The sequence below is a fragment of the Mugil cephalus genome, chromosome 8 (genome assembly GCF_022458985.1).
Source record: "Mugil cephalus isolate CIBA_MC_2020 chromosome 8, CIBA_Mcephalus_1.1, whole genome shotgun sequence".
Classification (NCBI taxonomy): Eukaryota; Metazoa; Chordata; class Actinopteri; order Mugiliformes; family Mugilidae; genus Mugil; species Mugil cephalus.
The window spans coordinates 22630520-22656637 of record NC_061777.1 but is presented as its reverse complement, the minus strand read 5'-3'; the positions used below and the strand labels follow the sequence as shown (position 1 = coordinate 22656637).

The window sequence follows — 26118 nt, the reverse complement described above, 5'->3', positions numbered from 1 at the left end:
TGATGAATACAATGAAAGTTTCTTTATAATAACATTTCCCTACAAGTCAGTGTAATACATTATTACACAACTTGGTTCATTGTTTTACGAGCTATTAGGGTGGCCCCAGTCAGGAAGTTTGGTAAAGCTTCATTTTAAGCTTTTAATAATATCTCAATTTCCTTAAAGTATGTTGGAAAAGCCAACAATGAGTCTCTTGGGAAAGGAAGGAGAGATGATTGTGTAATGATTACAAGTCTGGGAATCAATGTACTAACTGGTGTGTCACAGAGGTGCAAAGCCACAGTCATGAATGGTTTCTGTTTAGTCCACTGACATTTTTTACTATATTATACTTTTCTATTCTATTATACTATAGTACTTACACTGTACAAATGCATGAATCCAACAGCAGCAGCATATAGCTGTAAATATACTTTTTTCCATCACGTGACAAATAACACGGATGCCTGAGAAGACAGGTGAGGAGGCCAGTGGGTCATTACAGCAAATCAGCAGCGTTTCATCAGGTGCATGGAAATATGTAAGTCAGCCCTGAAATACGACAAAGGTACTACTGCAATACACACTCATCTGAAGAGGCATCTGGTGACGCTGGCGAAGGAATGGTCCACATCCTCTGAAGTGGAGAAGAAGCAGTCAGTTACCAACCTAAATGTTAATGCACTCTAAAGAATAACTGAGAGGACCTATTACAACCACTTAATTAAATGCACTGTTACAATGCAAAAAAAAAGTTATTAACTTTTAAGTACTGAGATCAACTTAATATTGTGTGCAGTATAAGCTGATATTTCTGCATCACTTTGCACTGAACTGGTTTCAAGTTCTGCCAACTTAATAAAATTCACCTGATGACTCAGTATTTTAAGTCGCACTGAACATGCGGTAAAGTCAACATGCAACACAAGCGACATGTATCCTGAACAACACTGATGAAAAGCACATTTCAAAGAAAGTCTAATTTCTTTCATCAATTAATTATACTGGTGTATTTTGGGGCGTTCTCAGTTGTGTTATGACTCGCAGTGCAATAGGCCACGTTATTCATCTTTAATTTGTTCAGCATGTTAATAAAAATATTTGACTGATTCTTGCAAGAAAGAGGACAATTTGCAGCTAAAGAGGATGTTTTTTTTTTTTTTTGAACTATTTTAGGTTATTTGAGGAGTTAATTAACTACATCTTTTGAACATGTTTATTGTTTCCATTCAGGAGCACTCGCCTGCATCATTTGATGTAACATAAGTAGTTTTTTGTTTGTTTTTTTGCCTTTTTTAGTTTCACAGTTGAAATACATTCTACTGGTTTTATAGTTATTTCTAACAGATTTTGTTGTTACTCTTACTCTAAAGTAGTGGTATGAATTAATTCAGCATAGCTGACGGTCTGCAACATTTGATTCTTCCCTTTGTGTTGTCTGCAGAGAAATAAAAAATTGTAATGTAAGCCTTGATAATATCTTTATGGCCAAACTCGATCATTTCACTCCCAAAGATCATTTGGAAAGTGATAGCGATTGCCATAGCTGGTCACCACACCCCAGGATCTGACTTCAAAACAGCAACCACTGACCACTGTTGAAGAGACAACATTCTTGGAGGGAAATGATTTTCCAAGATGCTGTGCTCTGCTGATGGGCATAATGTATGCTGTGGGCCTTGATACGATTTTTAATCACGAATTGCTGATGTTGAATGAGCATTCAACTGGAGGGTCTTTACTGCAGTTTAACAAATTGTTCATGAAAGTTTTACACAGACAACCAAAGAGCAGTTTATAAATACAGCTTTTATAAGTTCGATACTGTGCTTTTCAAAATGTTTGTATTTCAGTTGTTTTTTTGTAAGTATTGTATTGAAATACTGCACTTTAATAATAAAATGTTAATTGCCTGAAAACCTTGCAATTGAATCAATTTATTAATTATATTTATTCATTTGTCAATTTTACCCCGCTCATAGAAAGGCGGTGATCCCACCCTATTGAACAACCACAGACCCATTTCTAACCTATGTATTTTGGTGAATGATCAGATCAAGGAGTTTTTGAGTTTGGATAATATCTTGTCTCACCATCGGTCTGGATTTTGGAAGCAACATAGTGCACTTACTGCTTCCATGAAGGCTGTCACATATAGGTCTGTCAGACCAGACCAAGCCATTGGCTGGTTTTCAAATTATGTCTCCAACCGTAAGCAATGTGTGCAACTCAGTGGTCTCTCCTCCGCCTTCCTTGATGTTACTAAAGGTGTGCCACAAGGTTCTGTCTTAGGACCCACTCTGAGATTTATCACAGGCCACAATCCCCTTACGCATTATTGCACTTTGTATTCCTTAGTTAACTGGCCTTCACTGTCTATGCGCAGACTTTTCCACTGGTACAGTTTTATCCTTGGTCTGCTACCCATGCGCCATCGTATGACACGTGAACAGCCTATGTTTTCAGGACTTACTTTCATTGTTCCCTCAGTCTGAAAAGAGCTTGGAAGAATGGTATTTTCTTACTCTGCCCCATCAACTTGGAACTCATTGCAGCATTATTATAAGCTCTAACACTTGATTCCCCCTGGAGACTTCACATTATTTCTTAAGTGCCTGAAAAGATCTTAGATTTAGACTAAGCCAAACTTTAATGATCCACAAATTGCTTGGTCATAGTAGCTTAGTTGTTACAAAAATGTGAGCTGTTTTATAGCTGGATAGAGTAAAAGAAGTTCTGTAGTGTTCACTATGGCAGTGGCGCTGAGTCTGCTGAAGAATGAGCTCCTCTGTCCCTCTAATGTATGGTGTAGTCATCTTTCTGTGTTCCTACACACTCCACTTCAGTACAATTATTCAGTGGAATTTAGCAAACAGTCAAACAACTTCCCAGAAACGAGTCTTGCCGTTACACTAAATATATTCGAAATCAAGCAGACACTGACATGACCTGCATTACTAAAGGATAGATAAAATGCACCGTCACTGGCAATGGTCCGCCAGCTGTGGTTTCCTTCTGATCTGCTTGAAAAGTACGGGCCCTGGCCACAAATACAGGCTTGATACAGGGATGAAGAATGTACTGTGGTAGCTGCTGACTGTCAAATGTAATATCATCACTGCATTTCTATGTATGTTTTTTTTTTTTTTTTTAAATGACTTCTAAGCACAGCTGATCTACTGAATGTTCACTGAATTTGTACAACTGTATTAAGTTGGACCACATTTTCTGTATATGTGTGTGTAGCACTTGTTTCATTTTTTATTCACGCAGGGTTACATGTCAGGGCTACATTTGAATGATTTCAGATTAAGACTAAGGCTGGGTTTCATCGTTCGTTTTGATCATTCAAATCAATCTCCGTTTCAAAGATCTGTCATGGGATTATAAAACCCTCTGATCAATTTGAAAAGGAGAGAAGAAGAAGAAGCCATCTCTGCCTTCCCTTGTTGGACATCTCGCTGCAGTTTCGCAATGTTGCTTTCACAAGGTGGGCCTTGTGAGACCAATACACTGACATTAATGTAGACTTGAGGGACATCCACAACATGACGAGCTCCAACTCTGAGAGCACCGTAACAATACCAAGCCCTGATTATGACACAAAAACCTGCCTTTATGGGCCAGCTTTCATAACCAAACTATAGCTTTCATAAGACAGATCTTAGCTGTGAAACTGTATCATGTAAGTAACATTTGCGGGATGCGTATGTGGCGCTGAATCAGTCTGCTGAAGAATGAGCTCCTCTGTCCCTCTAATGTTTGGTGTAGTAGATGGGATGGTCTGTCCATGATGGAGAGCAGTTTATCCAGTGTCCTCCTGCCCCTCACTGAGACAAATGACTCCAACTCCCTACCAATCACAAGCGTGGAATGTATACCTGTCCTAATCTCGGCACTTTCAACTCTGTGTTAGATTTGTAATGTTTATTGGGGGAATGTGTGTCTGTCTGCATGAATAAAGGTCTATTAATAATAATAACAATAATAATGATAGAATTACTGGGCGGCACAGTGGCTCGGTGGTTAGCGTTGATGCCTCCCAGCAAGAAGCTCGAGCCTTTCTGGGTGGAGTTTGCATGTTCTCTGTAGGTGAGTGGGTTCTCTAAAATGGACTAAATTGACCCTAGGTGTGCATGTGAATGGTTGTATGTCTCAGTGTTAGCCCTGCAATAGGCTGGCAACTTGTCCAGGCTGTTCCCCGCCTCTCGCCCAGTGCCAGCTGGGATAGGCTCCAGCAACCCTAGTGCAGGGTTAAGTGGTACAGAGGATGAGGTGAGATAAAATGATTCTAATAACCCATATGTTTCCTGATGAAGACATATGCCAAAATATTATTAATTCAAAATAAGGAGTCACATTTAAATTATGTTTGATTTGGAGGGTGATCCTGAAGACCTTAATGGTTCCTGGAAATTCCCCATTTCGGAGACACAGGGGCCCTCAGAGCTGTCCTTGGCTAAGCCACTCCTGTGCCCACATAGAAATCCCCGGCATTTCCACACGCCCGGTAACACACACCGTTCTTGTGCGTGAAGCTACATTCGAGGAGTTTGCATATGTTAGGTAACACAGACGATTTCAATTAGCCTTGTATTAAGAGGGATGCGGAGCCCCTCCTACCCATGAACAATGAAGAAAACTCGATGAGTGTATGCAGGCAAGATCACTGTGGAGGAGTACTACGTAAGTAAGAAAGTAAGAAAATGCTGGCGACGGTAGAGAGGAGGTGAACGTCGTGATGAACGAAACTACCACAGAGGATGCAGCACCTATCCTGCAGGGACTATGGGAGTATGTGAAAGCGGGGCAGGAGGACGTCTTATGCTCCCCTTACCTGCCCGCGTCCTGCGCCTTCTTGACGCACGTCCTGCTCTGCGCGCCTTTCCTCGTGCTGGACGCGCTGGGCAGCGTCTGCCAGCGCATCAGGTCGTGGAGGATTGCAGCAGGATCGGGACCACCGCCGTCTCTCCGACGATGGTTTAAATGTTTTTTGAGAGTCCTGTACAAATACACGTGCGCCGTGCTCCCCGCAACAGCGTTTTTTCAATCTTTGCGGAGCCCCAAGTTGCCGGAGCTCGCTCCGTCCTGCTGGCAGCTCTGCGTAGAAGTGACAGCATGTTGTCTGCTTTTTGACACGTTCTTTTTTATTTGGCACTACACCATGCACAGGTTAGCAGCTTTGTTGTGTTGATAAACTCACTCTCTGGCGTGCCTTGCCCTCACCTGTACTGCGTACTGTTGAACCGTGTTGCTGCACTGATGGAAGTCTTATTGAGTTTCCTTGGAGTTATATTCTTCAGTTTTACACTGATTCCTATCCTGCCAAGAGCAGAAATATGTTGTTGTATTTTGGCATCTTAATGTTTCTTGTTCATAACATTTCAAGTTGAGTGTTTTGTAGAAAGCAATTTGTGCTTATTTCAAGTACTGCGTATTGAAGGCAAAAATTAGTTAAACTAATATGAGGACATTGTTAAGGTTTATAGACAGACAAAAGTTTACAGGTATCATTAAATAATATGAAATAACGTTGGTATTTATTAAAAGAGTCACTGGAGTGGCTTTTAATTTTGACTTGTGGTGAACAAACTTTAAAAGGAATACATAAGCACCACTAATGCAACTCAGCCTATGTTTTAGCAACCCACACTGTGACATCTGTTCAAAATATACAGTTTCAGTCTGAACGCTGACGACATCATCAGGCACATGAGCTGCTGTCCAAAATTGTCCTGACAGCTGTGCCAGTAGTAGTAGTTGCAGTTATAGTGTTAGGGGAGAATAGAATAGAAAAATACTTTATTCATCGCCTGGGAGGAAATTCAAGTGTCCAGTAGCTTGTACACAAACATACATGTTAGATACATCCCATAATATTGCAGTACACGCCAGTTTCCCATCATTCTTAGTTTGCCTTCCCTCTCTTCATCCATTCCCCACACTTATGTAAAGATCTCTGGGCACTTTGAAAGGCTTAGAATCTCAAGTTCTTCTTCTTATTATTGTTATTACTATTATTATAATTCGAGTGTGTGTGTGTTCCTTATTAGGACTCCAAGGTTGTACCGCAGCATCCACCAGGAGCACCACCAGCACCATGTTCCCTTCGCTCTAGCTGCCCAGGATGCCAGCTCAGCCGAGCTTCTGTCTCTGCTGCTGCTGGCTCTGAGCAGCGCCTGGTTGACGGGCTGCCACCCACTCAGTGAGGTCCTCTTCCATCTCCTCAACAGCTGGCTAGCAGTCGAGGGCCACTGTGGCTACAACTTACCGCTGGCTCTCCACAGGTTCCTGCCCTGCGTGGGAGGAGCTCCACACCACCAGGCTCACCATAGTCTGCAAAGCTGCAACTACGCCCCCTACTTCACCCACTGGGATCACCTCTTTGGTACATACCGTCCATTAGTGCCGCCTTCTCGTGGAAAATAGGAAGACCTGGCAGGATACAGTGAAGGATATTTTTTCTGGCATTCATCTGTTCACTAAAAGCTTTTCATGCACACACGTACATGTGTTTTGAACTTCAAATCCTAGAATCAAGACCCGGTGAAAGCAACACAATAAGAATAACAGAAATTAAGTTGATGTAATTCCATAGTAGAATGCATACTGAATTGTCTTAAACTCAAGAAGGTCTTGTGAAAGTGCTCTGGCAGCAGAAGCAAGGGTTTACAGTTGGTCCCACTACAAGTGAATGAATCACAAGAGGAGGAATAATCTAAACATCGCCTGAACTATTGTGCAACTGCTGTTCCCTCCTAACATAAATGTGGACTGTTTTATATGCTTAACATTGCTTTTGTAGAAGGCAGTTACATGCCACAGATTTATGTTGAAGATATTTGCATGTGTGGACATTTCTGGAAAAATGCACTTTTTTTTCTTTTTTTTTTTTTTTGCTTTCCTTCAGGGAGAGGATTCATAAGACTGACATGTCTAAGCACTAATTCTGAAGTACAAGCTCACAGCGGCTCAGTGGCAAACTCATTGATATCAACCTTAGCACTTAGTTCATGTAAAATGTAGACATTTCAGGACAGTAATCTAGAGTGTGTAATAATATAAATGTTTGAAATGAGGGTTTGTCTTTGAGTCACATTTGATGTATAATTTCTACTGTTTTGTTTACATTGGGTTATTCGTGTTTTAAACTAGCCTGAGAATATATATATGATAACAGGACACAGGCTTGGTGTTTTATTGTTGTCTGCTGTGCGGCCGTGTTTAGAGATGTTCTGTTCTGCCACAGTCATCTGTTTCCATTTGAAATATGACTGAGATGTCAAGGTCAAATGTGAACAAACGGCTTTGTGGCCATAACTGTCTTACCTTTTTGTTTTACGACTTGTCATCAACACCCGTGAAATCCAGTAAGAGCACCGCTCTTCAGCTGTGACCCAGCCAGGCGGTTTTACGACTGCCTCTCCTCCGACCACTCGTCTTCTGCTCGTATTTAAAAACAATTTACAGAAGGCGTCTCCTGCACTTCATCACAGCGGTCTCACGCCATGTCAGGTGGATCCAGTTTATTTGTCCCATTATCACAAAATTGCCTCAAGGGGCCTCGAAAGAAATCTGGACAGGGACACATGCAATGTCTTGAAAAAGAAACCAACAGAGAGTGAACGATGAGGATAATTTTAGCTTGTAAACATAAAATATGATCTAAATTTAGACCAAGGAAACTTTCAAACAAAACTTGTAGCGCCGGAACCTTTCGTGAGTCGGAGGGAGAAGAGATATAGATGATAAATATGTATCTGCTGAGTCTCATGGAGAAGAACGAAGATCCAGATCCCAAACATACGTAGCGGTATAGAGAAAACTATTAATCATCTAGCACAGGGAAAAAAAAAAGAAAGAAAAAAAAAAAATAATCATCTAGTACAGAGAAGCCTGAATGAGAGGACATGGCTGAGGACAGAACATGGGGGAGGGAGTTTGAGAAAAAAGAGAGAAAAGCACACAACTTGGACGCTTGCGTGCTCGAGGGATACACTAGTCACTTAATGACTCAGCAGGAAGTCAAATGCAGCACGGTTACAGAGATAAAATTGGCTGCTACCTGTGAGAAAAGTCAAGCAAAACAATAGTGAACAGTATAAACCTGCTAATTGTTAATACTATATTTTTTGAGATTACTTGTAATGAAGAATGACAGCTGAGTCCTTGCTTTTGTCCTGGCTTTCACTCAACTCATTTTCCTGAGAAATCTCTGAGTGCACTATTCCTTGGCATGGACTACGCTACACATCTGTTCCACATTACAGACTCTTTCAGTGCGCTCTCTGAAGTTTTGCAACACCGAATGCAAATTGTTAAAGGGTGCGCGGAGATATTTTTGAATGTGAACATCAAGCAGCGGTTGAGCAAGCGACGCTCTTCCTGGGAAATGAAGAGATCGGAGGATTTGTGCTGGGTGGTGGAGATGCTTAGAGATGGAACGATAAACATGTGACCCAAAACGGAAACAATCAGGCCCCATTACAGACCCCACGTCAGAGTAAGGGCGAGTCATGCAGCTTCGGACGCCACACACCAAAACACACGTTCACAGCGTCGTTCAGCAGCCGACGCCGTCGTGATGTCAGTCGGTGGAGACTCCAGGATCCTGAAGCAAACCGTCTGTACATTGGGAACTGCGCAGATTGTTTACTCGCCGGTTTGGTGCACTCACGTAGGCTAAATCCTTCTTAAACTGCAGCATGAAAACGTGTTCTGATCCAAATGCTTCTGACAGATGAAGCCAAGTCAAAATAAGCGAGAGTGCAGTAAGTATAAGTACAGAGCGCGCTCCAGCAGTTCTTATCACCAGAGCAAACACTAAAGACTTCCCATTTCATCATATTCCCTGAGAGTCTGCAGTTCGGTGACAAAGGCCAGATTCATATTTCTTCCACAGTTCTGTAAATATTCAATTAGTGAGCTCTACATAGCCGAAACCGCCCGTTGTCACAGTAACCTAGGTTTTTGCTCTCTGGTCTGCTACCATTTTTAGACGACCTCAGCTCTCATCTTAAATGAGAGGTCAGTCAGTGTCCAACTTGTTTGCTCTCTGGAACCTCAGTGCACTTGTCATTAGTGGGCTGTTGCCAAAGACTTATTTTAGGAGGCGGTAGTATATTTTTCTTATAAAAATAGCACAGTAAAGGCTATCAGAATCATTGCATAATTATTATTTTATAACAGTATATTATAGGTTATACGCATCCCAGTCCTTTTACCTTTCTCATGCACAAAGCTATTAATGATTAAAATAACTGCGCTTATATTTGTCATTTGTTGCAGAGGCTTCTCAGATTGATATTAGTCAAATGAAACAGCTAGATTGACTCTGTTTGGGTGTTGTTTTAACCAGTAAACACACACTTGCCACAATCCCGTCTTTATCCTATTCGGCTCATTTTGATACACAGCTGTGCGCCACATCAGAGCACCAGTTTAAATGTGGGCTTAGTTACATGTGTACACTGGTTCATGAAAAGAACAACACAGTGCTCTTGGCACATCCAGAGACATTCAGCTGAGTACAGAAGAAGATTGTTGAATCCATGCCTCTGTTTGCCTTTTGCATATTTTCTCTTCGACAGGTTTTCCATCGCAGCTGTCTGCAGCCTGGTAGACGTCAATGTGTGCAGCAGGCCATCCATTCCGATCATTAGCCGGCCTTCCACTCATTTTCCCATGGTTCTTTGTTTGTGTGTCGTATATGAACTATGACCCGTGAGCTGATACTGCTGGCCTGAATGATTTGAATGTCAGCAATGCATTGTGTCACTGGTCTTGCAGCTTCTTCCTAAAGTGATGGAAGGAAAGATGCTCTGACACACTGTCTGTAACATGGAAAATAGATCGTGCACAATTAGCAGTGAAAAACAATGTCAGAGAAGCATTTTGACTCCAAATATTTACACTCATCTTGATATGAGATAATCCTTTTTGACAGGATCCATTTGACTTTTTTCATAACACGGTGTGCAAAACCAGTGAGAGCCAGTGATGAATTCATGAGCAGACTTTTGATTTATGAAGGAATTGTTCTTTATTGTTTTAGAAAATGTTACCATTTCTCTTCCCAACAAAATTCATTTTGTGCTGCAAATGCTTTGTCACGGTTACAAGACCTGGTCTAGACTAACTTAAAAATGTACATATATAGTTATCTACTCTGTTGTAAAAATCAATAAATTAGAACAATAAATAGTCTTTTATTTGACGGAAGCAGCAGAGGTATCAAAAGGCTTTAAACAAAGGAAAATAACTATATTTTCTTTGGGTATCTGCAATGCAACAGTGTGGCCCCTTAGAGTCAATGTTCCAAAAAGACCATTTTTACCATAAACGTGATGAATGACTCAAGGACATATGTCACGGGCAGAGGGTGCTAGGTCAGTGAGTTGAGCCCGTTAAGGTTGTTTGTTGCCCAGGAATGTGAACAACCCCTGCCCCCCTCTTGTCCTGTCCCGCTACCCCCTCACAAAAGTTGCCCAGAATGGCTTCAAGTTCTCCAAGCCTGAGCGGTGGCACTCATGTTTCTCAACCCCCAACACCTCGCTATCGCTGCAGCTCAGGGGAGTGGAAAAGAGGCATGTGAAGTGGGAAACAGGGTTGACAGATAACCCCGCCACTGGGAACCCTGCACAGCGCCCACGTATCAGGGGGCTGCAGGAGGCAGGAGGTGGGCCTGGAGAGTTCATGTCTTGTCAGGTTGCCTCAGGGAGGTCATTTCACTGCGCCACGGCACATGAAGTGCTGATTAGTGTTTGCATCCAGCGGGGAGGCCAGAGATAAGTGGAGAGGAAGACAGATGTCAGGGGAAAGGAGAGGGAGGGAGACAACTGGGCCCACTAGTTCCCACCAGGCCGCGCAGACTGCAGAATGGGTCTGGCTCTTTGGAAAATCTCAACGCACTGATGTTACTGTAGTTCTGCTGCACACCTCTACAGCCTCCCCACTGTCTGGCACTATCACTGCATGTGTTGTATAAGTTGCAATATTTGTTTCTGTCTTATGGTACAAAATATATATTTGTCCACACTCATTCATATGGAGTGCACATAGTTTCATGAATAACGGATGCACACTTCCAGTATCACTGAATAACGCCTGCAGAGATTCCAACAATTGTCCTTCTCTTATGGTTGATCTCCTTTTTCAGCTTCATTAGTTTTGTGTCCTTCCTCTGACTGTAAGACTTTACCAAGAGGTTAACTCTTTGAAAATATGGACTATCTGCAGCCGCACTCAGCCACCACCATGCCTTCAAACTTGTACTTGTACGTGACCACTCCTGTGTCATCCAGGTACAGCAGGGAGATTGGGTCCAGCTTGGTGGGCACACAGCAGGCTCGCGCTGCCTTCTGGGGACTGTTGATGTTGACCAACGTCTGGACAATGGCGTGCTTCGTGGGTGTGACATGCTTCGTCAGCGGGAAGGAACAAATGCCACTGCACTCAAAGGCATCGTAGCCAGTGGGGGCCAGGATCCAACTGTCCCATCCAATGTCCTTGAACTCTACGTAGAGGGATTGTTTTTTGCAGTGGTTTCCTTTGGCATTGCGACGAATCCGGGCTGCTGTGTCGTAGATCAGATTGGAGCGCATTTGGATAAGGTCTTCTTCATCTGGTTCACCATCGTCATCTCCCTCCTCCCTGTTCCTTCCAAGTTCCCCCCACAGCCCGTTCAGGCCAGTCCCCAAGTCCCCAGCCATGTTAGAGGTTTCATGGTCAATCATCTCGTTCAGCTCTCGCTTGTCGTCACGATGATCACTACTTTGATCATCAGAGAAAACGATAAGCAGAGGTTTGTGTTTTTCCTCTGGGCTGGTGTCAATCTTCATGTCACCCTCAGGTGTAATCCTGTCTTTGTTATCTTCTGTCATACTTGGGACACCGTTATCATTAGCAATGCTGGCGATATGCACTTCTAACCGATGCGTCGTGCCGGAGTCAGATTTGCGCCAGCGCTGGACTGCAGCCGTGAGGTCAAAAGCCTCCCAGCCGTTATCGGTGCCGTAGACCTGCCGTGAGGCCAGTTCCACCAGCTCTATCTGTTCCTCTGCGTTGCTGAATGCGTCTCCTCTCTCTGTGTTCGCATCACTCATGTTGCCGTACTCATTGTGTGATTCCAGTTCATAGATGGTGACCTTGCGGTCGACACCAGCGTAGAGGTGGCGGTCAGTTTGGACCAGAGTGTAGAGGCGAAGCTCAGCCGCTGTGACGCGTTCATGATGGGGGACTGACACGTTGAAGAGGAGTGGGTGGCGCCTCACCCCTCCAACACCAACAGCACTGGGAGACAAATCTGAAGAACAGAAATACGTTTTCAGTTTAGAGTTATGCAATAAATCCTCATCCCAAAATACAGGGGATATTAAAGTATCATCTAAATCATAAAGCAATTGAGACTGAGAGAAGTGTCAGAGAGTGTCATTTCTCCAAAATCCTTCATGGATGCTAGAAAACCGTTATTCTCCACTATCTTAATACTTTAACCTTGCGGACCAGACCTTGTATAACATGTGATTGCATTTTGATAATTAAAATGTCATGTGAAAAAAAAAAAAAAAGAGCTCTACCTTCATTTTTGAAGCTGCGGATGATGTTAGCGGTGGGCATGGCAGTGCGGTCATTAGCAAAGCGGTTGTAGAGCTCCATCATGTATTCAGGCGGCTCCTCTCGTGTACTTCCAGGAGCCATGGGCGGAGGGCCCAAGCCAGACAGGTTGAAAGTGCGGAGAAACTGTTCCTTCAGACTCTCCACCAGGCTCTGCATGTCCACGTTGGTGTCCTGATTCAGGAATGAAGGATCCACCACCCCTCCATGACCGTCCCCGAGCCCTGGAGCGGGGCGATATCTCTGATGGGAGCTGGATATGGGGCTGCTCTCTCCACAGAGAGGGCCCCGGAGCAGCAGGGTGGAAAACAGTAGTAATAAAGTCTTGAAGCTGCAAATGGTCCACAGTTGAGCGGCCCAAATGCTCGCCATGGGAGAAACAATCAGCAGCACTGTAATTTATGCACCCTGGGGTTATCTGTGGATGAGTTCATGCAACAGTAACAGAAAACTATTATAATCTCTGCTCGCCTTAATCCAAAATTAATTTTAGTCGTATTCAGTTCATCTGTAGCCTAAGAAAGTCCTGGTATCCTGGCCGGAGCTGCGACAAGTTTCTGACCCTTGCACTGAAGAATGTGAGTCTCTCTGAAGGTGTGTGTAATCCTGATGCTCTCCTCCAGTTCTCACAGCATTTATTTTCATGCACACCTTTTGATGTCCTCGGCGACAGGGCTGTAGTTCCGCTGGCAGGGTGGCCGATTCTTGTCTTTGTCTGTCCGACTCATCTCTGTTGTGTCCTCTCCTCTGTCAGTCTCTCTCTGTACCCTGCTCTCTCTTCCCAGCTCTTTCTTTCTGTCCCTTATCTATGATATGGTGGTGCTTATGGTCTCTTTGCTGGTGTGTGTGTGTGTGTGTGTGCGTGCGTGCGTGCTTTCCCTTCAACTTTGTGTGATGCACATGAGCGTGAGTGTGTTATCTCACAACTTCCTTAATGAGGATTTTGTAAACACTGTCCTGTAGTCTCTTCCTTGTGGAAGGGCTATTTTGTTTGGGTGGGTGCTCCAGAGTTGATTTTCTTCATTTGTTTATTTGCTTTGGAAATGGTGGAGTTCTGCGAGCTGCCGCCTAGGCTCAATGACCGTTTCTTTTTGACAAAATACACCACGGGTCTGTTGATATCGTCGAATGTAACAGGATACATCTATTAGTCGACACTCGTCAAAATGAAATTGAAATGCAATGAGGTGTGAGGCCTTAATGATAGAGGATGAAAGATACTGAGTTCACTTAGAGTCTGGAGAACATTTTAAGTAGTCCATGGAAATGACAGGGCAGTACAAAATAACCATTCCTGTTCATTTCACAAATTAACAATCAACCAGAGCGGTTATGCTAGCTCAAATGTGTTTCCCCTGCCATGTTTAATAAAATGCATGAACTGGTCACCAGAGGCTTCTTAAACGTAAGAAGAGATGAGTCACGTTCACAAGGTCACAAGCGGGGGCTGACAAAGCTTTATGGAGACATTCCTCTCAGTTAGGTAGACAGTAAGAAGTCAAAGGTGACGGCTGCGGAAAGTGGGCGACCCGTGGCTTCAATCCAGAAAGTCATCCTCGAAAGTATTTACATACTCTACATAGTGACGCAGACTATCACAGCTCTGAGGCGACATTAATAAGACTTGAATAACTGCTCCGTTCATCACCTGAGACTTAATCCCGCTCCACAGCCGTTCTTCATTCCTGAGCTTCTTTGTGTGACCTGCAGATACACTCCTGATCCTGGTGCCTCACACAGATGGGAAGGAATGAGCTTTTCCTGCCTCTGCCACTCATCTGCCAGGCTGACAGTTGACAGACGTGCTGTTATCTGTTGCTTTGTTAAACTGCTGCTGCAACTATCACATCATCCTGATGGCCTTTAGAAGGCTTGATAGTGGCAATGTCCTTCTGCACACACAGCCAGGCCCCTCCATATGGTCTGCATTACGGGCCTCTGGGAGGATTTATGAAGGCCACAGTTCCTATTTTTGGACTGAACATTCTAACAGATAGACAATAGTCTTTGTCAATATACAATTTCCATAATTGTATGATTTCCATCTGTTTGGGCAACAATGTTTCGTTTTGTTTTTTGTCCTTTTTAGGATGATAATACATAGAAAAAGAACACACTCCCAGACTAGATGTCGCAACAAAATCCTAGTTGTGTTTAAAACCCAATATACCCGAACTGGACTTCTTTTCAGCTGTAATCAAAGCACAGTTGATTCGTTTATTGGACATTCGGGTTCAGAATCAGAAGTCACTATGGTGACACTGTTAAGCAGCAGATCAAACAGCAACATTAACACTGATTTGTATTTGACTTAAGTCCCATAATTCATCTGTTCAACACTGGTTTTCTGGTTCTAAATGCACATCTACGGTATATTCAGCTTTCTCTGTGATACTGGATAGTTAATGTACAGTGAGTTTTTAGAGGACAGCACTAAACCAGAAGAGCGTAGGACGGACAGTGAGCTGCAGCAATATGACCGCTACTATGTACCACACCTCTCTTTTTAAAAAACTGAAAGCTACGTGATTTTTGTTGCTGTTGGTGTGGCTCTAATGGAGTGGCCCTTTTTGATTGCTGAAATACCTCCTATCTGCTGTCAGTCAAACACAGACCCTGTCCATCGTGTCAGCTGAGCATCTCTCATATTCCGACCATGTGCAACTGTTCTTTCCTCCTCTTAATAATGACACATTTATTAAATATATATCTATATATATATATATATATATATATATATATATATATGTGTTCTGCTGTTTCTTCTCATGGGTTTCCATTTTCTACCCGTATCTCAGCTTTTGATTCATAGTGAGATCAGTTCATTTAGATCTGATATACTTTAAGAAGTCATCTATTTGTATGTGCTGGCATAGGAAGTTTGTTGTACCGAATTTTTTTTTTTTTTTGCATTGACAAAAACACTCAGATTTGCAGTTTTATTAAGTTACCACTAAAAATGAAGCCTCAGATGATGTTGTCCATGTGACGCATAGTATTTGTATTGTCCAACATTATTGTTATAAAGCCCAGTTGTCCTCTGGTCACAGCGTTTGAGCACAGCTGACATTGTAGTTCATTCACTCCTTTTAACTTGCGTTCGATGCCCATAATGTGAATAGTGACATTGAGGACTATTCTTAACAGACTTTTCTCATACAACAGACACAAACTTGCAATAATTTATCCTCTGAGGCCACACAGAGCTCAAACGCAAACAATCCAGCGTCAGGAGGGTCACGATAGTATTTTCCATGACCAGCTCCTCTGAAAATAACTACAGAGACAGACAACGGCATTTAGGTGGGAGCCTGTTTCTCTCTGGTGAGGAACCGTTGAATGTCTGTTTGCAGCTCCTTGTTGCGTTTCTGGGCCTCATCACGGCTGAGCTCAGCATTTTTAAGGCAGATCTCCAGAGCGGCCACACGGCGGCGCTCCTCTTCCAGAGCAGACTGGAGCTCAGCCACAGCGGCCTTCAACTCCTTGGTCTCCTGCTGCAAACTGCAACAGACAATGAGACACAGAGGGTTCCGATTAGAGCAAAGCTGGCATGTTGTTTAGCAGAGAGGCTGCAGACCAAATAAACATCCCTTCCTCACCATTCCCTTTCCATGCATGTAGAACAATATATTATAACCACTGCTTCAAAGAAAAAATGTAACGGGCCCTGTCTGGATCCAGTGTTTGATTCATATGTTCTGGGAATCACGAAGGAGCAATATGTCAGACTCCTCCTATGCAAACATCAAGGACGACACCAGACATTTTCCAAGAATAAAGCTTAAATTAATTGGTTGAGTAACAATACATTGACTGGAGGCTTGTCTTTAGGTTGCAAATAACAGCATCTACAAAACCTGGACACAATGAGTAAAAGAAGCACATTTAAAGCCTTATCATTTAATGTGTGACACTGAACGGTTGGTTAGTGTCTTCACAGCAGTCCTGAGTTGAACTCACCTTTCTACAAGCTGCTGGTTGTCCTTCTTCTCTTCTGATTTGCTGTTGACCTGTGGACCTGAAACACCCAGAGCGCCTGCACTCCTTTGATGAAGCAGCATCCGGATGGGCGGGAGGTCACTTTCAGGTTTTGGGGAGCTAGTGGTAGAAGAACCTGTGTTGTCGCTTCCTCTTCGGGCCGTCAATCTATTCTCTCCCTCCTTGTTACTCGTCTGGGACCCCCCAAACAGCGACCCCGAACTCTTCAGGTCCAGGAGCTTAAAAATGTCCTCGGAAAATGTCCCGCTCTTCTCCTCCGTGCTCTCCTGGATGCGACTCCACCTGTTGAGGGCTTCGGCCTTGGCGGCCATCCCGGTGAGGGGGCAGTTGAAGGTGGGCAGGGTCTGAGTGCGTTTGCGTTGACCCCCGAGCCAGTCGTCTGTAGTAGGAGACTGAGGTTCCTTCACGGGTGTTTGGGGGCTGCAGTCTCCTCTAAGGGGACCTGGACTCTCAATATCCTCCTCCTCTTCCGGAGACTCAGACAAAGATGCATCACCCATCTGATATGAACACAGATGTGAAGATTAATCACAGATAAAGGTGCAGAGGTCTTTTGTGTGTAAGGGGGAAATTTTGAGTCAGAAGAAATGGAGGCAGAAATTAACCGATAAGGAAAAACCAACAGCTGAATCAAGGAGGAATAAATGAAAACTGATTCTGAACAGACATTAGACAGGTTGAACACAGTGCTCATTGTCAGATGTGTCTATTTAATAAATTGTAAATAATATTTTCATGAATATATTGTCCATCCTAAGACCATGTCACCAAAACATTAAGCTCAAATACACTATAGTTATTCAAAGTAGTACTTAATTTGTACTCAGTGCTTTATTTAACACACATATTTTTGCATATATTTGCTGATTCACTTTGTTGACTTGACTTTCTTGACTTCTTGATTTAGGTGATAGGACTGATGACAGTAAATTTAAGTCAGAAGCCAGTTTAGCTTCTTAGCATATAGACCGGAGATAAACACTCTGAGCTGTTTTGTGTCAACCTAGCCTGGCAGTTTAATTAGTTCAACTGTTACTTTTGAAACCCTGGTAACTATACTGTGTTAGGCTGGGCTGACAATAGATGTTGTCAAATCAACACAAACAGGACATGAAACAGCACATTGCAGAGGGTGTAGTACGTGGTCAAGGACTCGTACCTCTGCAGACTCCCAGCCCACGAAGCTTCGCGGAGTGTTCTTTTGGCTTTCGGACTTCTTGGAGGGAGGGGAGTGAAGCACGTCTTTGGAGAGAGGGAACAGAGCCTCGTGCTGTCTGATCAGCACTGTCATCAGCTTCTGGATCTGAGGAGTCGCTGCAAAGAAAAACACACACAAATGTGAAAAGAGGTTCAGTGGAAATTGTTGGTTTGCTTGTTATGGCTTTTAGAAATTCAGTAGGGCAGACATACAGGGAGGCTTTTATTAATGTTGCTCTCCCAAAGCTGTCGATCAAATAAAGTGACTCAAATACAGATTGGATTGTAATTCTGTGCTTAATAAAATTAATAGCAGATCCAGGATGTGTGAGGAGTACAACCCTACTGAGGAAAAATAAAGAAGTAAAACGTGGTATTTTAATACGGTACTTTTATGTCTTTGCGGTGTCTCATGTGACATTAGAGGGCCCAGTATGTTTGATCAGCTCTTAGAAGGCTGCAGATCTGTTCACAGGCTAGTTCAGCACACATCAGTGAACGTCGTGTTCTCACCCTTCATCACAGTGATGGGATCTTCTATCTGAGGCTTAAGCAGGTTGATCCCCATCACAGTGGCCAAGTTCTCCACATTCATCTTGTTCACCTTGGAGTGCAGCTGCACCTCAAACAAAAACCTGAACGCAAAAAGAAGAACAGGGACTTTGTGAAATGTGACAGCTGTGCAGTCAAATGTGTTGCCCAAGGGCACGCTGAGTGAACAACAGTCTTTCCACATATTGGCGTCGGCTCTAACCACTAAGACACCTGTGTTTTTTGCGGCTCCCACTCACCTGCACACATAACTGAGAAGGTTGTAGTTGCTTCTGGGGAGAAGAGCGATTTGTTTTTCCAACTTTTCCCAACCCTGAGAGAACACACGAGACAAGAGCGAGAGATTTAAGGACGTGCACACAAATGTGGATGCACTCCTTTTCTCAGATTATTGAAACTCTGCTAAGAGTAACATACCTCTTTACTGTTATAGTCCAGTAGGTTGGTACAGTCCAGGAAGTCTTGGTACTGAGTCCAGGGCACCACAGGTTCAGGAAGCTCCCGCAGGTAGAGTTTGAGTAGTGACGCCACCGTGTGGACGTCTGTGTCACTGTTGCGTCAACACATTATTCATTATTCGGTGAGCGTGCACCACTAGTATAACCGACACTTCTGACACACCCTTGAACCCTTGCCTCCAGATGGGCCGTACATTTTATAAAAGCTGGAACCTGCCCTCTACACCACAGACAAAAGACAGTCTTTATGGTCACCCTTGACCTGATACAAATCTAACATGAGCTCCATGGATTCTGTTTAGCCTGGCATTTTAATGTTGCTGGTATTGTTGAACATCTTGTACTTTGTTCACTGCGGGTCTTTACTGCTTACCAGGAGTACCCATCTTCCTCTCTAGCACAACAAGATCTGTGTAAATATTTTTCTGGACTGAAAAAGCCTTGACATGGTGGGTTATAGAATAAACAAGATATTTATTTTTTTGCAACCTAATATTCACCACTGAATACAACGCCCTCTGTGTTTTTGTGGGGTTGTTTATTTAGCACCATCTTAATATACAACTGAAGGCCCAGAGGTCCAGAATATACACAAACTGACAAGACTGAAATCATGGGGACAACAACAATTATTCTGTTTCTTTAGGTTTGTGGCCTGAACTTTGCATCTTCCCGAAGCCCTTGTGGGAAAGACATGCAAACATGTGCCCCTCGCTGAGGCTTAATGGGCGTGTTAACCGACGGCGCTCAGTCAGAAGAGCTAATGTTGAGCAACAGAGGCCTCCTCCTCCTGTGTGCCTACCAGAACAGGATGTGGTAACACCTCCATCTCTGAGCAGACAGAAATCAGCTTCTCTGCATCTATCTCATCTGTCCTAGCTTTCTCAGAAAAAAAATGATGCTGCTGCTTTACTCATTCCTTTTATGGCTATAAAGCTCAAACATTTTTCAGTCAGATTTAAAGGAGACTTTAAATGACTTTGGAAATGTTTCTTCAGCACTGTTTAAGTCCTTGTGATGCCACTTTACATTCCCTCTGAGTAGCACTTCTTCATACACACTTTACACCACATTCAATATTAAAATGAATTGTAATTAAACTGCTGGGCTACCTTGGGAAGGAGGGCCTCTCTCCAGCATCAAAGGCATCTCTGAACTGTTTGACAGCGTTGTCTTGACCAGGGAGACGGAAGATACCCTCCTCCTCTAGCCCATGTTCTTTGATGAACTCCACACACTTCTGTACCAGGATCGGCACCATGTGAGCACCAAAGCGCTGCTCATATGTTACAGTGTCCATGAGACTCTTTCCAAACACTGCCGAGACACAAAGAGGGAAGATGGTTGTTCATGAGAGTTTTATTCAATTATTTTCAAATCAAAATTTTGGAGGAAAATCTGACTGATGCGGTCTATATGTTTGAGTCCATAGGAGAGCTATGAACATTCAGCTTACACCTTGATAGCTTAGCTTAGTGGGAATAGCTTAATTTAGCATATAGGCTGCAGACAGTGGCAAATGGCTAGCCTGATAATGCCCAAATTTAAGTAAATCTACCTTTAGACGTTGCTAATCATCACTGTCACATTTTTTTTTTTTTTTAATTCTGTTTTTATAGAAGGCTTATGTGTTGTCTGTTATCCCTTGGCTTATGCCTTATGTTGTTTTGTCTGGGTAGTCTGAATGTGAAATGTTATTTGGCCCCTTGTGTCAGCCCAGTGATGGACTAGAGACCTGTCCATGCAGGTTAGTACTAGGTCATGGATTAATTGGTTACAATAAGCTAACCCGAGACTGGCTCAAACACTTCATATAAAGATAGACTGTAGAGAGCTACAGGGTTTCCTGTAGAGTAATTTTGTAGCTTAGCGTTGCTTCTCCTTTTATCGCTATCTTAGATGAGCCTGAGTTACTAATTCAAATATGGTCATAGGCTCATGGAGCTGGAGTAGGCAGCTGATGTTTGGGCAGACAGTTATGAATACGGCCTTAATTACCTTATTACAGTTTACACAGGTGAGTTCAAACCTGTTCAGATTTCATGCATATGGAAATGAGCTACAGCTACGGCCTTTAGAAGACCTAGAAGGGCTTAATTTCTTAATTTAAAGGGCATATAAGAGAATTGTATCACTGATCTCACACCTTGCAACACAGTGAACGAGTGAATTTATCAATCTGAGCAATTATGACTTTAATTTATACTGTCTAATAAGATTATAGAGTTACTATGAATGTCATACATAGGCTGAGCTGCCATGACAATGAAAAGTTTCACCCAACCTCCACTTGTTGGTGCTCCGATGACTCTGCGCAGAGTCCGGACCCACTCCTCCATGTCACTCTGGGAGTTCGCCATGAACACATAGGGGCATCTCTCTCTGTCCCCTGTGGTACCTGTGAAACGGTGATTATTGTTTTAACACAAAGTTGAAAGGAAGGAATGATGAGATGGTACTGACGGTACTGAAAATGACTCGCTGGACAAAACTATATTTAGGTGCAGAAATACTTACGTGGTATGATCTCAAAGAGGTACTTCCCAGGGTCATCTGAGTTTGGAGGAAGTTCATTAACTTTGCTAGAGCGAAGCTGGATGATTCCCTGCAGACCAACATTCATCAAACACACAGACGCAGATAAAATATATAGTCCACGAGTCCTTTCAAGTCAAGAACCAGCCAAGCATTTTCACATACCAACCATATCCACATCTACAGAACATGACGTCAATATCAATGCAGTAAAGTATTGGCATAAAATGCTACTATTTTTTATTTTATTTAAGACATACGTTTGATGCAGCTATACAACATGCTGTGAAATGCAGACCCACAGCAGATTTTATTTGATTTAGAGTGCATTAATTTTTACTAATCATGTCAATGCAAATACGATAGAGAGGGGTTTCACTTCCTCGATAATTCACACATTCTCTCCACCCACAGTCCCACTTAGTCTTTTTTAAAACTGTAGTCAAACGTACGAATGTTTTTTTCAACTAAAGGATTGCTTCCTTATTCTGGTACAATTAATGAAAGTAAGGGATAAAAGTGAAAACATGTGGGGAAAGAGGTGAACGGGAGCCAACCAGACAACACAGAGTGGTCATCACATTTTAAACCAAAGGAAACAGACTGACCAAAGAACCAGGGTTGTGCTTTGTTCATTCATTGCTATATCGCAGACCAATATGTTCGTCTCATTTGATCTAGTTCTCTGAATAGATGGTCCGGTTAGGGGTTTGTCCTTCGCCACCCAGGAAATCACAGCTACAATGACACTGTGATCTTTGTAAAGTTCGCCCACCTTATTTGCGGTGAGGATGGCTCTAGTGTAGCCGCCTGGTTGGTGGATATTACCTGACATGAACGCGAGGCAGTGGATCAGAAAACAGATGAGTGACAGGAGGCCTTGCGCATGTGGCTTCAAGCATCATTTTTGTTTTGCGCACAGGAAGTGTGCACAGCTAGCCACACAGCTTAATGATTGTGGTGTTGATTGGACGTGATAACTGTCGTGTTTTCGCACAGCTTATTTGTTCATCTATGAATTTAAGACACATTTAGCACATATATATACATGTGTCATTAACACACACATATATGTGTGTGTGTTAAAGACACACACATATATGTGTGTGTTAATGACTATACATGGTAGTTATAATGCAATGCTGGTTTTATTACTTTTTTGCTGTCATAGGTGTAGAACATCAACATAAAATAAAAATAAGTCAAAGCACAGTGCTATGCAGACACATAAATAATTTTGAAATTACTTTAAAATTTGTTGCATGTGTATGAACTGCTTTGGAAGTAATGAGCACGCGTGTTTTATGCTAGTACAGGACAAAATATGACAAAAATGTAACATAAATGAAAAACAAAAATTGCATTTCTAATAATTCTCACCTGGACAGCGGTCTCCTTGTCATCTTTGTGGTAGGTCAGAGTGCTTCCTCTCAGCACAAAGTAGCGCTGCTGCCAGTTCTTGACTAAAGACCTCTGTTGTTTCTTCAGCCAGCCAGCCTTCAGCGGCCTCTCCATGGACCTGGAGGAGCGCGTTGAGCCCGGGCTGTGGGCTCCTTCTCCCGGTATCACACTTTTGGAGCGCGCTGCCAAACACCAGAAAGAACCGGTCGGTAAAAGTAAGAAATCTCCCTCATGCTGTGTCAAAGCTGAAGCTGTGAAATACCACCAAAACATCAACACCACTCAACTGCAGCAGAGCACTTCCTTTTTTTCTTTATGAATATGCATCAGCCTATCAGATATGAGAGACGACTCGTGGCAAGCTATTTTTGTTCCTCATCTGCCTTTTCTTTCTTTTCTTTTTTGCAAGCTGAAAGGAAACTGCTGGTCGGTGCTGACCAGTTTCCTGTACAAGGTACTTGAATGTGGCAGTGATTGTTCTGTATAAATAACACACCGATCAGCAAGAGACTGAACGTCTAACAATAAACTGTAAAGGTCAGAGATTTGAGCTGGACCCAAAACGCTGTGCTATTTTTTTCTTTTTCAACCAGCGGCTGTGAGACTCTGCGGTGTGATGGTTTCATGTTTGAAGTGATGAAAGCAGAGAAGCCGAGGTGTACGTGGCCCAGAGAAGGCAGAGCGAGACAGAGACGGTCAGACTAACACGCAGGGTGGTAGGACTGCACAGATAGCCGGATTGAGATTGGGCCCACTTTCTCAGTTGTTCTTAAATTCACCATGTCTTGTTAGGCAAGATGACAGAGGAGAGGAGAAGAAGAAGGGCAGCGCTGCCATAAACAGGAAGCAGCCAGCATCGTTGCCGGATGCCCAGTGCACTTTGAAGGTCTCCACCTACAAACTTGAGAGTCCTTTGGTCTCATTTCAATAGTACCACCCTCCCCCTGATTAGCGCAAAGTTAAAGTGCTGTTGAGGAACTGCGAGCCCACACACACACGCACACAGAAGCTGATGTAACACCACACCCTCAGCTGACAAACACACAGTTTCTTTAAACTCATCTCAAAAGACGTCTTCATTGACTGCCCACAAAAAGGGATTTACGTCAAGTGCCGCATTTTCACGTCAGGATGGTTGCATCCAAAATGACCTAGTTTGCCACCAAACAATGACCACAAGTCATATCATCAAAAAAACATTGCTGGGACTGAATTTCTGTGATCCTGCATGACAACTGATAATACAGCATGATCACAGTTTGGTTTCTACTTCCTGGTGGATTGTGATGAGGAAGCACACTAGAATAATATTCTAACATATCTTTGGATTTAAAAGATTAAGTTTAATACATTACATTAATGTATTTGTCTATATAGGTAGTCCGAACTTTTGACTGATAGTGTACTTGTTGTAGCCAAGAGGTATACATGAATATGTTCAACAAAGCTAGGCTAGCTTGCTGCTTCCCAGGCAGGCAGACGTAAGTCGTATTAATCTTATGATCCAGCTCAGTTAGGTTCTGCATGAAGAAGCAGATCAAAGGTTTTTTGAAATGGTATTCAGGTTGTTTGATTATTCAATTTGACATTCTCACTGAAAGGAAGAAGGAAGGAAGGAAGAAGCACTATGACTGTACAAGCGTCTCAAAGGCCCACACATACAAATACTGCAAGCAGGCAAAGTTACACGCAAGCAGCCGCAAAGTCAGAGCAGAAACTGACTTTGAATCAGTTTCCTGCTGAAAACCTGCATCACCACAGTTCCACGGCAAAAGAAAAAAAAAAAATAATAAAAAAAAATAATTAGTCACTTATCATGGTCCACAAAACATCTCAAAGGGTCGTGAATAGATCACTAGACATGAGGAAGTTGTTCTTTGGTACATGTTAATAATAGAGAGTGATTTCCAGACAACATGAAGTAGATAAAATGGATGCACAGCCACAGCAGGCAGCTACTTCCTTCCACAGAGCTGAACAACCAGTACAACTGATTGTAAAAAACGATTAGTGCTCAAGCAAAAAGGATGCAAGTCAGGAGCAGGTGCAGAAACTAGACAGCTCCTCCGGTCATAGCCGGTGTGTGGGCCAGCTGTCATGTGAATGTTGCAACAGTTGTGTCATGCCAGCTCTAGAGGAAACAACACCTATTAATGCACTGATTCCACCCAGTGCACGCGATACTGAGCCAAGTATTATTTAGGTCTTACCGCCACACAGCAGCTTCAAAACACATGACTGCACATACAGTAGATGCATACAGGTTGCTCAACTGCTGAGAGTATTTTGAGAAATGCAGGTGTGTTCTACTTCAAACTCTGCTTAATTGTGGAAGTTCTGTATTCAGTTTTAGCCAACAGTGATTGGTAGTGTCAGAAGTAGGTTAAAAAGCACCTCTGGTTATTGTCATCACACAACACACAACCAAAAACCCACAGTGAGAAAACACACATAGAATCCATCGGTAATTACCTCTGTTCAAAACCAATTTACCAACACGATGGGCACCTCACATACACTGTATGCGCACCACACATTTAAATATAAAATGTAGTAATAACTGAAGAGAGTCAAAATGTCTAAAACAGACAGTCTTTTCTTTGACACCATCCCTGGGTGCAGAGAAAACTACTTATATTAGCTGCACTTTGGAGGAAAACACAAGCAAAATGCTCAAGCAGTTTGTAAAATGTGACATGTGAAGGAAAGCATCGCAAGAGACACTGGCTGTCAGTGAACGCAGCACAGTCACCCACCTATTCGAGCTGTGTCACCCTTGAAGGTGCTGAAGTCCCAGTTGCGTAGTTTCAGAGACATTGTCCTTAACTCATAGCACAGGTCAGCGGTTCAGTACACACATGCCCCCCACACGAGCACCCACACACACACACGCATAAATACACACTCAAACACACACAAACTCACGCACACACAAGCCGGGGATATCGCTGATCACACTTCCTACTTCCTGTGTGTTAATGTTTCTTCTTCTTTTCAGCCCTCCACAACACGTTCCCTCATGCTGCCTTTACGTCCATGTTCATACTTGTCCTGATAGAGCGCTGCTCACAGTGTACCCCCGTCCAGGTTGATTCACTCAAAGGTGCAAGGCTCCAGGGCTGCATGTAGTGGTGAAGCCTTCAAGTGACTAATGTTCACTGATGTCACAAGAAAAAAACCACCGGCGTCTTCTTAAAGGAAATGGGCTCGACTGTGTGAACTGCGTTGCTTCACAGGCGACTGTGAGACAAATGGGACTGCTGCAAAGTATTTACAAAGGTGTTGTGTAAGGTGAAAGGTTAGGCGTTTTCTAAAGGCCCAGAGATTACCCTCAGCCCAACGCGTAACCCTAATTATAACCACCACTACAAAATGGATG

General features: G+C 43.1%; 3 protein-coding genes across 4 annotated transcripts; 1 reads left to right on the top strand and 2 right to left on the bottom strand.

Annotated features, from left to right (window-relative positions):
- The first annotated feature begins 4521 nt into the window (after window positions 1-4521).
- On the top strand, window positions 4522-7164 carry ch25hl3 (cholesterol 25-hydroxylase like 3). Its single transcript, XM_047592239.1, has 2 exons — window positions 4522-5154; window positions 6036-7164. Exons 1-2 carry the CDS (start codon window positions 4724-4726, stop codon window positions 6409-6411), a joined length of 807 nt encoding a protein of 268 aa, XP_047448195.1. The 5' UTR covers window positions 4522-4723; the 3' UTR covers window positions 6412-7164.
- A 2841-nt stretch (window positions 7165-10005) lies between these two features.
- Window positions 10006-13606, bottom strand: bmp10 (bone morphogenetic protein 10). The gene is made up of 2 exons (XM_047591031.1): window positions 12561-13606; window positions 10006-12286 (listed from the first exon to the last, which is right to left on the bottom strand). Exons 1-2 carry the CDS (start codon window positions 12967-12969, stop codon window positions 11211-11213), a joined length of 1485 nt encoding a protein of 494 aa, XP_047446987.1. The 5' UTR covers window positions 12970-13606; the 3' UTR covers window positions 10006-11210.
- Window positions 13607-15522: 1916 nt separating this feature from the next.
- arhgap25 (Rho GTPase activating protein 25) lies at window positions 15523-25988 on the bottom strand. Of its 2 annotated transcripts, XM_047590786.1 has the most exons (11): window positions 25496-25988; window positions 22719-22921; window positions 21321-21408; window positions 21088-21201; window positions 19916-20120; window positions 18763-18895; window positions 18585-18658; window positions 18307-18428; window positions 17756-17910; window positions 16558-17096; window positions 15523-16098 (listed from the first exon to the last, which is right to left on the bottom strand). In XM_047590786.1, exons 1-11 carry the CDS (start codon window positions 25554-25556, stop codon window positions 15897-15899), a joined length of 1896 nt encoding a protein of 631 aa, XP_047446742.1. In that variant the 5' UTR covers window positions 25557-25988; the 3' UTR covers window positions 15523-15896. The 2 variants fall into 2 exon arrangements, with proteins under 2 accessions (XP_047446742.1, XP_047446741.1); XM_047590785.1 differs by lacking the exon at window positions 25496-25988 and having other exon boundaries at window positions 22719-23022.
- Between the last annotated feature and the right edge of the window lie 130 nt (window positions 25989-26118).

Coding starts and splice junctions, on each gene's coding strand:
- ch25hl3 (XM_047592239.1), top strand. CDS start 4,724: ATGAACGAAACTACCACAGAGGATGCAGCACCTATCCTGCAGGGACTA. Junction 5,155..6,035: donor TGGCACTACACCATGCACAG/GTTAGCAGCTTT, acceptor GTTCCTTATTAG/GACTCCAAGGTTGTACCGCA.
- arhgap25 (XM_047590785.1), bottom strand. CDS start 23,012: ATGTTTTGGTGGTATTTCACAGCTTCAGCTTTGACACAGCATGAGGGA. Junction 17,911..18,306: donor TCCCATCACTGTGATGAAGG/GTGAGAACACGA, acceptor TTTTCTTTGCAG/CGACTCCTCAGATCCAGAAG. Junction 17,097..17,755: donor TGGGCTGGGAGTCTGCAGAG/GTACGAGTCCTT, acceptor TGTTCATATCAG/ATGGGTGATGCATCTTTGTC.
- bmp10 (XM_047591031.1), bottom strand. CDS start 12,969: ATGGCGAGCATTTGGGCCGCTCAACTGTGGACCATTTGCAGCTTCAAG. Junction 12,287..12,560: donor CCGCAGCTTCAAAAATGAAG/GTAGAGCTCTTT, acceptor TCTGTTCTTCAG/ATTTGTCTCCCAGTGCTGTT.